The sequence below is a fragment of the Eriocheir sinensis genome, chromosome 62 (genome assembly GCF_024679095.1).
Source record: "Eriocheir sinensis breed Jianghai 21 chromosome 62, ASM2467909v1, whole genome shotgun sequence".
NCBI classification, from domain to species: Eukaryota; Metazoa; Arthropoda; class Malacostraca; order Decapoda; family Varunidae; genus Eriocheir; species Eriocheir sinensis.
The window spans coordinates 6281383-6296949 of NC_066570.1; the positions used below are offsets into that span (position 1 = coordinate 6281383).

Here is a 15567-nt window from a genome sequence, read left to right on the forward strand (position 1 = left end):
TGCAGCACCCAAACCTGCCCACCAGCTGGCTCATCAGGGAGTTTGTCAAGGCCATGCGGCCACAGCGGGACGTGAAGGCGGTGCGTCTCAGCCGGGAGATTTTTCGCGAGGCGGGCATCGTCACGAACTTTGAGAGCGCCGGCACGCGCGTGCATGGGAGCTACCAGCCTGCCAGCAGGCGCTATGCATAGACGGATGGTGGAAATGGGAAGGGTTGTTAATGGGACTGGTGGATAGGGGAAGGGTTGGTAATGGGACTGGCGGATAGGGGAAGGATTGGTAATGGGACTGGTGGATAGGGGAAGGATTGGTAATATGACTGGTGGACAGGGGAGAGTTTGGTAATGGGACAGGTGGATAGGGGAAGGATTGTTAATGGGACTGGTGGAGAGAGGAAGGATTGTTAATGGGACTGGTGGATAGAGGACGGATTGGTAATGGGACTGGTGGATAGGGGAAGGGTTAGTAATGGGACTGGTGGATAGGGGACGGGTTGGTAATGGGACTGGTGGATAGGGGACCGGTTGGTAATGAGACTGGTAGATACGGGACGGGTTGGTAATGGGACTGGTGGATAGGGGACTGGTTGGTAAAGGGGCTGGTGGATAGGGGAAGATTTGGTAATGGGACTGGTGGATAGGGGACGGGTTGGTAATGGGATTGGTGGATAGGGGAAGGATTGGTAATGGGACTTGTGGATAGGGGAAGGGTTGGTAATGGGACTAGTGGATAGGGGAAGGATTGGTAATGGGACTGGTGGAGAGGGGAAGGGTTGGTAATGGGACTAGTGGATAGGGGAAGGGTTGGTAATGGGACTGGTGGATAAGAGAAGGATTGATAATGGGACTGGTGGATAGGGGAAGGGTTGGTAATGGGAATGGTGGATGAGGGAAGGATTGGTTATGGGACTGTTGGAGAGAGGAAGGGTTGGTAATGGGACTGGTGGTTAGGGGAAGGATTGGTAATGGGCTGGTGGATAGGGGAAGGGTTGGTAATGGGACTGGTGGAAAGGGGATGGGTTGGTAATGGGACTGGTGGATAGGAGAAGGATTGGTAATGGGACTGGTGGATAAGGGAAGGATTGGTAATGGGACTGGTGGATAGGAGAAGGGTTGGTAATGGGACTGGTGGATATGGGAAGGGTTGGTAATGGGACTGGTGGATAGGGGAGGGGTTGGTAATGGGACTGGTGGATAGGGGAATGGTTGGTAATGGGACCGGTAGATAGGGTAAGGGCTGGTAATGGGACTGGTGGGTAGGGGACGGGTTGGTAATGGAACTGGTGGATAGGGGAAGGATTGGTAATGGGACTGGTGGATAGGGGACAGTTTGGTAATGGGACAGGTGGATAGGGGAAGGATTGTTAATGGGACTGGTGGAGAGAGGAAGGATTGTTAATGGGACTGGTGGATAGGGGACGGGTTGGTAATGGGACTGGTGGATAGGGGAAGGATTAGTAATGGGACTGGTGGATAGGGGACGGGTTGGTAATGGGACTGGTGGATAGGGGACGGGTTGGTAATGGGACCGGTAGATAGGGGACGGGTTGGTAATGGGACTGGTGGATAGGGGACGGGTTGGTAATGGGACTGGTGGATAGGGGAAGGATTGGTAATGGGACTGGTGGATAGGGGACGGGTTGGTAATGGGACTGGTGAATAGGGGAAGGATTGGTAATGGGACTGGTGGAGAGGGGAAGGGTTGGTAATGGGACTAGTGGATAGGGGAAGGGTTGGTAATGGGACTGGTGGATAGGGGAAAGATTGGTAATGGGACTGGTGGATAGAGAAAGGGTTGGTAATGGGATTGGTGGATAAGGGAAAGATTGGTTATGGGACTGTTGCAGAGGGGAAGGGTTGGTATTGGGACTGGTGGTTAGGGGAAGGATTGGTAATGGGACTGGTGGATAGGGGAAGGGTTGGTAATGGGACTGGTGGATAAGGGAAGAGTTGGTAATGGGACTGGTGGATAGGGGAAGGATTGGTAATGGGACTGGTGGATAGGGGAAGGATTGGTAATGGGACTGGTGGATAGCGAAAGGATTGGTAATGGGACTGGTGGATTAGGGAAGGATTGGTAATGGGACTGGTGGATAGGAGAAGGGTTGGTAATGGGACTGGTGGATAGGGGAAGGGTTGGTAATGGGACTGGTGGATAGGGGAAGGGTTGGTAATGGGACTGGTGGATAGGGGAAGGGTTGGTAATGGGACCGGTAGATAGGGTAAGGGCTGGTAATGGGACTGGTGGATAGGGGACGGGTTGGTAATGGGACTGGTGGAGAGGGGAAGGGTTGGTAATGGGACTGGTGGAGAGGGGAAGAATTGGTAATGGGACTGGTGGAGAGGGGAAGGGTTGGTAATGGGACTGGTGGATAGGGGAAGTATTGGTAATGGGACTGGTGGAGAGGGGAAGGGTTGGTAATGGGACTTGTGGATAGGGGAAGGATTGGTAATGGGACTGGTGGATAGGGGAAGGGTTGGTAATGGGACTGGTGGATAGGGGAAGGGTTGGTAATGGGACTGGTGGAGAGGGGAAGGGTTGGTAATGGGACTTGTGGATAGGGGAAGGATTGGTAATGGGACTGGTGGAGAGGGGAAGGGTTGGTAATAGGACAGGTGGATAGGGGAAGGGTTGGTAATGGGACTGGTAGAGAGGGGAAGGATTGGTAATGGGACTGGTGGATAGGGGAAAGGTTGGTAATGGGACTGGTGGAGAGGGGAAGGATTGGTAATGGGACTGGTGGATAGGGGACGGGTTGGTAATGGGACTGGTGGAGAGGGGAAGGGTTGGTAATGGGACTGGTGGACAGGCGAAGGGATGGTAATGAGATTCATGGAGAGGGGAAGAGTTGGTAAAGGGACTGATGGATAAGGGAAGGGATAGGGAAGGGAATGGTGGATAGCGGAAGGGACTCAGAATGGACTGGTGGATAGTGGAAGGGTTGGTGATACACCCGGCGACTATAAACCCAGGCTCATAAAATATACTGCCAGACGTAATGCCATGTGAATTTAAGAGGTCATTCCGAATTTTGTTGACGTCGTGCAGTGGGAGTGAATGGAGTAAGATTAAAGAAGACTGTCTCGGTGTCGTGCGAAGCTGGCATGGGATGATGTTTTAAGCTTTACAGAAGACAACCGACCCGCGTGTGTGGGTGTAGGTATGTGTGGGATTCGGTGTGTTGGTGTGTGTGGGGGTGAAAGACATAGAGACAGAGAAAGACAGAGAAACAGCGACAGAATGACAAACCGAGAGACAGACAGCGACCTAAGCAATCATCAAATAGCAAGACTGAGAGGTTGACAAGCAAACAAGCAGAAAGATGTTGGCTCTCCTTACACTGGTGACGGCTACAAACTATCCTAAGGGCGCGAGGGTAAAACAAGGACAAACTCTGCCTGCAAACAATAACCAAGAAGGATGTGACGTGGGGTGGCCGAAAGATAAGCTGCCAGAAGGTGCGCGGTTGGCGGGAGAATGTGCATACGAGGCAGTGAGGATATGTAGGCAGAACTGAGATGTTACAAGCAGGTGGTGATGTGTGGATGACCCGTTAAACAGTTACGATGATGAGAGAGAGAGAGAGAGAGAGAGAGAGAGAGAGAGAGAGAGAGAGAGAGAGAGAGAGAGAGAGAGAGAGAGAGTAATGACCTTCCTTGTTCACAGGCGCGGCGAGCAATGTTGTGTATTGTTATGATGCTGTCGGTCAGTGCAGGTAAGTGTGTGTGTGTGTGTGTGTGTGTGTGTGTGTGTGTGTGTGTGTGTGTGTGTGTGTGTGTGTGTGTGTGTGTGTGGTGAAAATATGACTCATTCTTCCACTCCCAACATCAACTGAAGCCTAACGTGAACTAAAAACAAAAACCCTATTAATATTTCAGCTTCTTAACAGTCCCTCGACCATGTTAGTCTATCATACGCGCCGTGAAAACCAGCTGATCCCAAGTGCGTCAAGATCTATCGAGGTTATCCCCTGATCAACGCGCGCTGCAAAGTCATCCCCGTATTACCCAATCACCTTTACATTGCTATTCGCGTCGACAGGGGCTTCGCGGCGGCAGCATGGGCCTTAAAGCTGTCTGTACGTACCACGGTCAACACACGCGGATGCCCGAACTGCGCCGCCTCGTCTCCTTATATGATTAATGGTGAACAAGCGCGACTCTTGCTGAAAAATGAATTGACATTGAAAAAGTAACGCAACGCCGAGAAAGAGAACTGTAGCTTACCTTTGCTCCATTGAGGTGGTGGTGGTGGTGGTGGTGGTGGTGGTGGTGCGTGGAGGTGGTGGGTGGGGGGTCACATTAAGGGCTCAGTGGGGGTTCAGCCCATCGCGCCCTGCCCTGAGTTGAAGGCTTGGGTTCGACGGCGTACTTGCGGCAGTCCCCATGTGGCCCCCGACCCACCGCCGCCCGCCCGCTGAACACCTTCGTCGGGACCTGAAACAAGAAAGAAATGTAACTGATATAAGGATGAAATAATATAACTGATCGCAGACTAAATAACACCACCATCAAATAAATTAATAGATGAATAAATGAATTAATAAAACAATCGCCCAGCCTAATTAACCGTCACCAGAAACCGTCAGAAAGAATATAATGGATGAATGGCTCTTTCTGTTTACCTCTCATATATAGATATAGTCTCTCTCTCTCTCTCTCTCTCTCTCTCTCTCTCTCTCTCTCTCTTAATTTCTGAGTATCTAAAACTTGTGTGTGTGTGTGTGTGTGTGTGTGTGTGTGTGTGTGTGTGTGTGTGTGTGTGTGTGTGTTCGTGACTTCACACACACACACACACACACACACACACACACACACACACACACACACACACACACACACACACACAACACAGTCATGGGCGGGGCTGTCAACCTTGGCAAAGTGACCATTATGTAATTCTGATTGCAGGCAGGTGTAAATGTGAGAAGGAAAACTATTTAGTGAGAGAGGGGAGGTTGCATGGGCTGGCGGGGGAGTGATAGGACATGGAGGAGGAGAGGGAGGGGGAGGGAGGGAGAGGCGTGGGACTGGTATGAGGAAAGAAGGGGCATAGAGTCACGGGTGAGGGGAGGGTGGGGTCGCGGTTGGATGGGGAAGGCTGATGGTGGTTGGAGAGGGGAAGGAAGGGGAAGGGGGACGGAGGAGGAAATGAAGGGTGGAGGGAGGGAGAGGGGACAGACGGGGAAGCTTGGAGGTGGTTGGGGTGGGGAAGGAAGGGGAAGGGAGACGGAGGAGGAAAGGAAGGGTGGAGGGAGGGAGAGGGGAAAGACGGGGAAGATTGGAGGCGGTTGGGGAGGGGAAGGAAGGAAGGGAACGGAGGGGTAAGGAAGGATGGAGGGAGGGAGAAGGGAAAGACGGAGAAGATTGGAGGTGGGTGGGGAGGGGAAGGAAGGGGAAGGGGAACGGAGGGGTAAGGAAGGGTGGAGGGAGGGAGAGGGGAAAGACGGGGAAGATTGGAGGCGGTTGGGAAGGGGAAGGACGGGGAAGGGAGACGGAGGGGAAAGGACGGGTGGAGGGAGGGAGAGGGGAAAGACGGGGAAGATTGGAGGCGGTTGGGAAGGGGAAGTAAGGGGAAGGGAGACGGAGGAGGAAAGGAAGGGTGGAGGGAGGGAGAAGGGAAAGACGGAGAAGATTGGAGGTGGCTGGGGTGGGGAACAAGGGGGGAGGGGGTAAGGTGAATGCTGTCTTGAAGGGGAGGTGATGAGGGGGAAGGGACGACGTGTGGGCAGCTAAGGCAGGCCACCCACCACACACACACACACACACACACACACACACACACACACATCACTGCAAGACCCATGTACGTTTAATCCATTCACAACACCTACACACCCACACCCACACCCACACACACACACACATCACTGCAAGACCCATGTACGTATAATCCATTCACAACACCTACACACCCACACCCACACATACACACACATACACACACACACACGCAGACGCAAAGAGGAGTGGAGTGATGATGACGTGGACGAGCAAGTGGTAAGTGGATGAAGGGGAGGTGGGAGAGGTCCTTTTGTCCTCGAAATACCATATCTCTCTCTCTCTCTCTCTCTCTCTCTCTCTCTCCCATACATCACTTGAGTCGTCTCTTGGTAACCATACATAAAAAAAAGATAAATTAGACAGGTATATTAAATGCACGGTGTAAACAGGACTGCAGGATGATTGGCCCATTAGCAGGTAAGTGGGAAGATAAGCAGAGGGTAATTAAGGGGATAAAACAGGTATATGCTAAAAAAAAAAAGGTTAGTGGGGTGAGCGGGGAATCTGAATAATGAGAATGACAGGTGGACTCATAAAACACAGAGGTGGATAAAAGGGGGAAGCTAATTAACAGGTATGCGTGGGAAGATGAATTTGGAGGTTAGGAAATATGAGTAAAGAGAAAGGACAGGTGGTCTCATAAAACACACACACACACACACACACACACACACACACACACACACACACACACACACACACACACACACACACAGGTGGATGAGAGGAAAAACTAATTAACATGTACAGGTGGGTAGATAAATATGGAGGTTTGCCAAGTAAGAGTAAAGAGAAGACAGGTAGACTCATAAACACACACAGGTAGATAGATATGAAGGTTTGCCAAGTAAGAGTAAAGAAAGAGAGACACAGGTAGATATAGAGAAGCTAATTAACCGGTACAAGTGGGAAGATAGATATGGAGGTTTGGCCAGTAAGAGTAAAGAGACAGGTAGACTCATAAACACACACAGGTATATAAAGAGAAGCTAATTAACAGGTACGTGTGGGAAGATAAGTTAAGATAAAATGGACTCGTTGAACACACAAACAGGTGGTCTCGGAAAAGCTGGATAGCATGTAAATAAAAGTGAAACAGGCAAAAAGCTGTATTGAGGTAAGCAGGTATGGAAGTTAAGAGACAGGTACGGTACTATCAACCATCTAACTAACGGGGAGCATACGCCAGGAGATCGTTGCTTCACTCACCCCTCGACTCCCCCCCCCCCCCCCCACACACACACACACACACACACACAGACGGTCAACCCAAGCAGGCCTCAATGCAGTTCCCCTTCCCGTTCTAAGGTATATATAAGGTAAATCATATATAAGGTTATAAGGTAATCATAATAATCAATACACAAACAGGTGGATAACAAAATATATCAATAAACAGATATGTGGGATGATAGATAAATAGTCAAACCTTAATAAATAATAATAAAACAAGAACGAATGATTGGTGGAAGGTGAATGGAAAAGTTTGGGGAGTAGGATTAGGTTAATAGGGCGAGGAGTAAACGATGGTGTGGAGAACGCGAACAGGGAACTTTGGTTGTGGTGTCATTTTTTTTTTTTTTTTACAGCTAAGGAGACAGTTCAAGGCCGTAAAGAAAAATATTAAAAAAAAAGCCCGCTACTCACTGCTCCTGAATAGAGATCAAAGGAGTGTCACGGCTGCTCGGTGTTGAAGGTGCCAAGCCAGCATTTCGGTATCGCTTCACCCGGTAGCAGCGACGGGCCAAATTTGTGGCTTTACCGTGTAGCAGCGATGGGCCAAATTTCTGCCATGATATAAACCTCCCAAAATAGATGATGCATAAACTGATCACACATGCGTTGATATATATTATGAAATGGTTTGCGTGAGTGATGATTCTTTCTCATCATTTTACTTAGAGGGGCCTTTAACCTAACCTAACCTAACCTAACCTAACCTAACCTAAGTAACATGACCCCCGCAGCTACCGGGTTCAATATAGCAAAAGAAGAACAGATGAAGGCTCTCGCTGACTCAGGGGACAGGGTTGACGAATCCACACACGTGTATTTTTGATGATTCGACATTTTTTTTATATTATTGTTTCCTTTTTTTGTGCCCTTGAGCTGTCTCCTTTGTTGTAAAAAAAAAAATGATGGGGCACTCGGGGCGCTGTAGGAGGCGAGGAGGAGAGAGACAGATGACAGTAACGGTGAGGGGAAGACGTCCTTTCCCGGCCTCGCTGTTTGCCCCTGTGGAAGTTGAAGCAACGTGACCAGATTATCGTACTTGGCGTATTGTTTTGCCGATTTCTGACCGAAAACTATCGCACCCACAAAGATAACGATATGCATTTATAATTATTGTTAAAATCGGTAAATACTGATGGTCTTTTTTGCAATATTTATGGGCCAGAAACCGGGAAATACAATGTTATGCGTACGATAATCTGGTAACGTTGTGTAGAACTCCACCTAACACATATTTTTTTCCTATCATATGTTACCTTTACCTTACATATGAGAGGAAGAGATATAGGTGTTGGGACTGTGTGCCAGAGCAGAGGGGAGAAATGGACCAGCGGGAGCCTCCACACAAACGGACTCGACAATTTGGCTTCACTATAGAGGAACACAAGGAACAAAAAGACGGAGACATTTTAGTAGGCCCAGAATGCGTAAATGCAAGCGCCTGCCGGAGTATAATTCTATCTTTGCTTATTTATCTCCTTATACAGTCTGTTGATATATCAGGACACCTCTCCTCCAGAAATTGACCCCTCTTTCGGCCACCTCTTTTGATTCTTTTTTAGGGGCAACGAGTAGAGGGCTTTTTTATTATTGTTTCCTTTTTTGTGTGTGCCCTTGAGCTGTCTCCTTTGTTGTGAAAAAAAAAAGTGACGTACAATGCTGGACGTTAGATGCTGAGTGAAGTGTTCAGCTCCCCGGTTTAGTGCTCAGAGACACGGCCGTTTTGAGTGTCATGATTGTGATCCTGACGGTAAATGTTATTGTTGACAGGTTTGACCACATTATATTGTCCGTCGACGAAAAGGGTCATTTCATTCTCCTACCGCCCCCGGAGCCCACGGAGCGGCGGTATCACACGGACAAAGTAAATAAAGGTAAATTAGTATCTAGGTCGAGAAAAGACCAGATGGACCAAAGCACCCAAAAAAACACCCGAAACTGACCTCTTTTCTGGCCTCTCGTCTTCTTTTGTTTGTTTGTTCGGAGCGGTGTCTAGCGGCCTCTTTATTTATTTTATTTTTTGCCCTTGAGCTGCCTCCCTCGTAAAAAAAATGAAAATAAAACACACACGAGAAGAAGCGGGTGGACTGGTGGATAGATTTTCGTTGTGTGTGGGGAGGGGGGGGGGGGGAGGGGGGGGGTGATGATGGGCAGAAGAACAGGTCGGTATGCAGGCCAGGTAATGAGATAATGAGTGAGCGGACAAACAGGTGTGTGGATGGCATGATGGATAAGACACAAACACAAATAGGCAGAAAAGCAGACGGCAAGAGGCTGATGAATGGAACACACACACACACACACACACACACACACACACACACACACACACACACACACACACACATGTCAACAGATGATAATTGGATGGATGAATGGATAAAACACACGCAAACATTAATTAGCAGAGACATAATGAGACAAGTGGATGTTTGGAAGTGATAATGAGAACACTAATAATAATAATAATAATAATAATAATAATAATAATAATAATAATAATAATAAATAAATACGAGGCGGGTCAAGAGGAAAAGGTCGCGCCACTAAAACATGCGTGGGTGGGTACGTGCAGCGAGGCGACACACACACACACACACACACACACACACACACATACACCCTATCCCCCATCCTACCCTCCCTCCACGTGGCTAGGACGGGCAGCTGGCGGGGTTGGAGAGGCGTGGGCGGGCGAGGTGGGCGGGTTAGAAACAGGTGGCTTGGCGGAGGAGGCGAAGGAGGAGGAGGCGAAGGAGGGGGAGACGGGGGCAAGGGAGTGCTGGAGACGCTCTGGTTTAGCCATTGAGACGGTGGGCAGCTGAGGGGAGCGCGGGTTGAGCCTAGCCTAGCAAACTTGTGTCAGTTGAGAACCCTCCCTCGCCGCGCGCACACCAACGCAGACACGCACGCAGGGGAGCATGGTGCGCTGACAGGACGCGACGCACCGACACGTTAACACAGTGCTAGAGAGGCCGCAGGAGGCATGGGGCTGGCGGAGGTGCTGAGGCTGGTGTGTGTGGGGTGCCTGCTGGTGGTCGGCGCGCACCCCACCGACGCGAAGAGGATCCCGCGCTGGTGGATGAAGGTGGCGCAGCGGCAGGGGTGAGTACAGGGTGTTGCGTGCGAGGTGTTGGTAAGGTGGAGGGAGAGGAGGGAATGAAGTAATGACTGGTATGTTAAGCTGTGTTGCGGAAGGGAGATAATAAATGATGTTGCTGGGTGTTGCATGGAGTTAAGTCATAAGGAAGAACAAGATAGGGAGCGGCTCGTTTGTGTTACTGTGTGTTGCGGGTTGTTGAAGCAAGGAGTGGTTAGTTTAGCTGTGTTGCGGAGGCAGATAAATGGCGCTGGGAAGTGATGTGTTGGTGGGTGTTGCAGTGAGAGGAAGAAATGAGGTAACGACCGGTTTAAGTGTGTTGTAGAGCTGATATACGTGATGTTGCCCGGTGTTGCAGTGTTGAAGTGAGATGAGATATGGGGTGGTTTGCTTGGTTGTGTGTGGGAGGGGGAGAAGAATGGTGTTGCGGAGTGTTAAATTGTATGGAAGAGTGAGATAAGGAGTGTAGTGTTGTGGGTGGGTGCGGGGGGGGGGGGGGGGAGATAAATAATGCTGGGGGGTGTGGGGTGTTGCACTGAGCGGTGGAATGAGATAACAAGTGGATGATCTTACTGTGTTGCGGAGGTGGTAAATGGTGTTGCTGTTGTGTTGCAAGTTGTTGAATTGAGACTTGAGTAAAAAAAAAAAAGACTAGATTGTTTACTTGCATTGTAGAGGGATTGATGGGAGGGGTGGAGGTGTGAGTACTGGCGTGTTTGGGGTGTTGTGGAGTGGAGTGGAGTGTGGAAGGATGGCAATGGGTGTAATAGACTGGAGGGGGATGTGGAGGAGGGATGAAAGGATGTTGAGGGTTAGTGTGGATCTGTAGAAGAGTGGATTGGGATGTTGTGGAGTGGGGAGAGAGAGAGAGAGAGAGAGAGAGAGAGAGAGAGAGAGAGAGAGAGAGAGAGAGAGAGAGAGAGAGAGAGAGAGAGAGAGAGAGAGAGAGAGAGAGAGAGAGAGAGAGAGAGAGAGAGAGAGAGAGAGAGAGAGAGAGAGAGAGAGAGGGGTGGAGTGGGATGGAAGGGTGTGAAGGGATGTAGGATGTGGAGTGGGTTGGGGTGTTGTGGAGTAGGGAGATAGAGAGAGGGGTGGAGTATGATGGAAGGGTGTGGAGGGATATAGAATGTGGAGTGGATTGGAGTGTGGAGTGGGGAGAGGGAGGTGTGGAGGAGTAGATGGGGTGACTTGTGTTGTAGGTATTGTGTTGCATGGAGGTGTTGAGAGGTGGAGGGATGTGGAAAAGTGGAGTTTTTCTGTGTGTGTGTGTGTGTATTCGTGTGTACTACATGTACTGTGTTGTGTTGTACTGTGTTGCGGGGTGTTGATGGGGAGTGGGAGGTGGAAAGGGGTGAGTGTGCCTAGCTGTGTTGTAGGTGGAGTGGATGGGGTGTTGTAGGACAGGAGTATTTGGGAGGTTTCATGTGTTGTGTTGTGTGTGTTGTGCTGTAATGTGTTGCCTATTATGTGTTGTGAGTGTATTGTGTAATGCTGCCCCGTGTTATTTTGTATTGCGGAACCTCATTTTATGTTGTAGTAGAATGTAGTGTTGTAATACCATGCGCTGTATTGTGTTGTATCGTATTGTGTTGTCCGTATATAGGCCGAGTTGTGCTGTAGATGGGCGGGGCCGGTCAGTGAGTCAGGTGGGTGAGGGGGTGAGGAGGGGTCGGGGGAGTGGGTGAGCGAGGGACCTCTACCTGTAATCTCAGTTCCTGGCAGCCGACCAGGTAGGTTACGCCGAACAAAAACAAACGAGAGAGAGAGAGAGACACGCGCGTAGCCACAGCCGCGCGATGAGGGAGAAAGTAAATAAAAGTGAATTGGAGGGGAAGAAGGACAAGGCTGAAAATAAGAACACCCGATGGAAAAGTTTCGATAGTTAAAAAGGAGAAAATAAAGCGAGAAAACTGTAAAAATAAGAAGTAAATGTGACGAGAAAGTAGTTAAAAGTGAATGGAAGGAGAAGGACAAGGCTGAAAATAAGTACACCCGATGAAAAATAAGGTTACTGTATATATAAAAAAAAAATGGATAGATAACGAGAAGATTTTAAAACTATAGAGAACAGACGGACGCGATGAAAGAGAAGGTAAATAGAAGTGAATTGAAGGGAAGAAGGATGAATGTGAAAAAAAAAATACCACACGGAAAAAGTTACTAAATATAAGAAAATAAGAAATAAAACGACAAAAACTGTAAATTAGATTAAAATGATTAAAATGTATTGGAAAGGAAAGAAAGACGATTAAAATGTACTGGAAATGAAAGAAAGACGATTAAAATGTACTGGAAATGAAAGAAAGACGATTAAAATGTATTGGAAAGGAAAGAAAGACGATTAAAATGTATTGGAAAGGAAAGAAAGACGATTAAAATGTACTGGAAAGGAAAGAAAGACGAAAGTGAAAATAAATACACCCGATGGAAAAGTTTCAAAAGGAGAATGAAAATAGAAAACCATAAAAATAATAGAGAATGCATGAGGAAAAAATATGTAAAAGTGTATTAGAGGGAAGGAGAACGAGGGTGAAAATAACTAAACGCGATGAAAAAAAGGTTACTGTATACAATAAATAAATAAACAAAGCGAGAAACTGTAAAAATAAAAGAGCTTAAGTGAGGAGAACATTAATAAAAGTGAATTGGAAGGCAAGAAGGACAAAGCTGAAAATAAATAAACAATAAAAAAAAAGTTACAGCATACAAAAACAAAACATAAGAAAACGAGAAAGCTGTAAAAATAAAAATAAAAGAGTATAGCGCGTGACGAAAGACGCGCAGACAGAAAGAAAAACAAACACAGAAAATAACTCTTACAAATACATATAAATAATCCGAAAACAAACAAATACATAAACAAGTAAACAGATCAACAGACGGCCAGTAAACAAATCAGGACAAAAGGGAACAGAAACAGACGGACGAATAATGATAAGAAAAAAAAGATAAACAAACAAAAAACAAAAGAAGGGAGCATTGAGTAAATAAACAGGAGGAGGAGGAGGAGGAGGAGGGGCTACACACACACACACACACACACACACACACACACACACACACACACACACACACACACACACACACACACACATTTATACGAGTAAAAGACAAATCTTCTCAATTCTTTATCTTGACAGGTTAATTAAAAGTGGGGCGCGTTTTGTTGTTGTTGTTGTTGTTGCTGTTGTTGTTGTTGTTGACGATGATGCCTAAGTAGTAGAAGTAGTAGTAGTAGTTTGTTGTTACTGTTTTCCTCTACTTTTCTACGTCTTCTTCTTCTTCTCCCTCTTCTCCTTCTTCTTCTTCTTCTTCTTCTTCTTCTTCTTCTTCTTCTTCTTCTTCTTCTTCTTGTCTTCGTCGCTCAGGTCTGCGTTGTGTTATGAGGAAAGCAACGACATGACTTGCAGATGTGTGTGTGTGTGTGTGTGTGTGTGTGTGTGTGTGTGTGTGTGTGTGTGTGTGTGTGTGTGTGTGTTGCAGTGAGCGTAAGAAGAGTAGAAGATGAAAGAAGAAAATTATTGCCTATCCTCCTCCTCCTCCTCCTCCTCCTCTTCCTCCTCCTTCTCCTTCTCCTTCTCCTTCTCCTTCTTCTTCTTCTCCTCCTCCTCCTCCTCCTCTGGCATCTCGTCTTACTTTCTTTTCCTCCTTATTTGTTTTTACCGTTCGTCGAAAAACATATTAATAAATTTCACTCACTTATTAACTTATCTGTTCATTCATTCATACATTCGTTTCCTTGGTTGTAATATTGCAGGATTTCAGGAACACACACACACACACACACACACACACACACACACACACACACACACACACACACAGGCACACACATCACGGCTTATCTCTTATTATGTTTACTCAGCTTCGTTATTACTCACAGCTGTCTCACCTTGCACCTTGATCCTTGTCCTCATCTCTTCACTCATCCTTACACTTGTTCACTATTTCGCTCTTTGTTGCTACTCATTCATACTTCCATAACACTCTTTTCATACCCTTGAGCTTCGTCCATAATCAGTAACACAGCGCGTCAGTCAAGTAAGGGATGCATTTTCAAAGGCTATCAGCTCACACAACTTTCCAAATTCCACAAAGAAAATTAGTGGTTAGCACACTCGGTTCACAATCGAGAGAGCCCGGGTTCGATTCCCGGGCGGATTGGAAAAATTTGGGCGGGTTTTCCGATACCCTACGCCCCTGTCCACCCAGCAGTGAATGGGTACCAGGTATTAATCGGGGGTTGTGTCCCGTCTCCTGGGGTCTGTTCCTTTCTCCTATAATTCCTTCCCCTTCTGTCTCTCTCCGGCATATGACCACAGATGTTGCGCCGACTAAACGAAACTTTCCAACTTTTCCACGTTAATGGTGCAGAAGTCTTGTCAAACTACAGACTCATAAAAGGTACATATTCTCAGGCACTTCCACCTGTCACAACATATATTTGCAAAGCCCACAGAGATAGCCGACACCAAGACGCCAAAAAATTCTTGGAGCGTGGGAGCCGACTTGTCAAATGCAGAAGTCGCTGGGTTGTCGTGGCCCAGAATCGGCACAGTGTGAACGGGGCTAATTGGGTTGTCATGAGTGTATTCCACTTTCATGGTGCAGAAGTCTTGTTAAACGATCACATGGCTCATAAAACTACCCATGGAAATACTAATACAACCTCTACGAAAGCTTTACCAAACGTGGGAGTGTGAGCTTCGAAGTGCTTGAGAATACGGATATTGTCACACCATCACATGGCTCATGAAACTACCCACGGAAATACTAACGCAACATCCACGAACGCCTTGTCAAATGTGGGTGTGTAAGCTCCGAAATCTTTGAAAATACGCCTGTTCCTTTATTTAACATCTTTGAGAATACGCCTGTTCCTCTATTTAACATCTTTGAGAATACGCCTGTTCCTCTATTTAACATCTTTGAGAATACGCCTGTTCCTCTATTTAACATCTTTGAGAATACGCCTGTTCCTCTATTTAACATCTTTGAGAATACGCCTGTTCCTATATTTAACATCTTTGAGAATACGCCTGTTCCTCTATTTAACATCTTTGAGAATACGCCTGTTCCTCTATTTAACATGCCCCGCAGCCTTACCACCGGAGACTCAGGGATGAAATACGTTGACTGATTTTTGTTGTTGTTTTGTTTTACAGCACAAAAAAATAGATGTAAGAAAAGAAAGCCCTCTAACTGCTGCTCTCATACATCGATAAGTAGAGAGTGGCCAAATGAGAGGTCAATTTTGGATGGATGGCGCCGCAAAAGTGTTGACAGCAGTGTATCATTTTCCGTCTAACTTTGGGTCCCGCGGTCGCCCGTTTGTCCCGCTCCAGCCTGCAATCGAGTCACTCAGGCCTGTATAGACGCCTCCGCCTCTCACATGAACTATATCTAAAGGCCGAAAATGAGATTAAACGCGTTCCCAGGAGTGTTTTCTTA

At 47.4% G+C, this 15567-nt stretch overlaps 1 protein-coding gene and 1 long non-coding RNA gene across 3 annotated transcripts in view; one reads left to right on the forward strand and one right to left on the reverse strand.

The window, feature by feature from the left end:
• Positions 1-4259: 4259 nt before the first annotated feature.
• The window catches only part of LOC126986692 (uncharacterized), a 60087-nt gene continuing 48779 nt past the window's right edge, over positions 4260-15567 (reverse strand). The window contains exon 3 of the long non-coding RNA XR_007739897.1: positions 4260-4436. This is a non-coding gene — a long non-coding RNA (uncharacterized LOC126986692). The remainder of the gene's footprint in view (positions 4437-15567) is intronic.
• LOC126986690 (transforming growth factor-beta-induced protein ig-h3-like) overlaps positions 9842-15567 on the forward strand; it is a 99395-nt gene continuing 93669 nt past the window's right edge. Inside the window, exon 1 of one of the 2 annotated variants that reach the window (XM_050843047.1) lies at positions 9842-10121. In XM_050843047.1, the coding sequence (XP_050699004.1) occupies positions 10003-10121 (119 nt within the window). In that variant the 5' untranslated portion in view covers positions 9842-10002. The remainder of the gene's footprint in view (positions 10122-15567) is intronic. The other variant, XM_050843048.1, reaches the window with a different exon arrangement.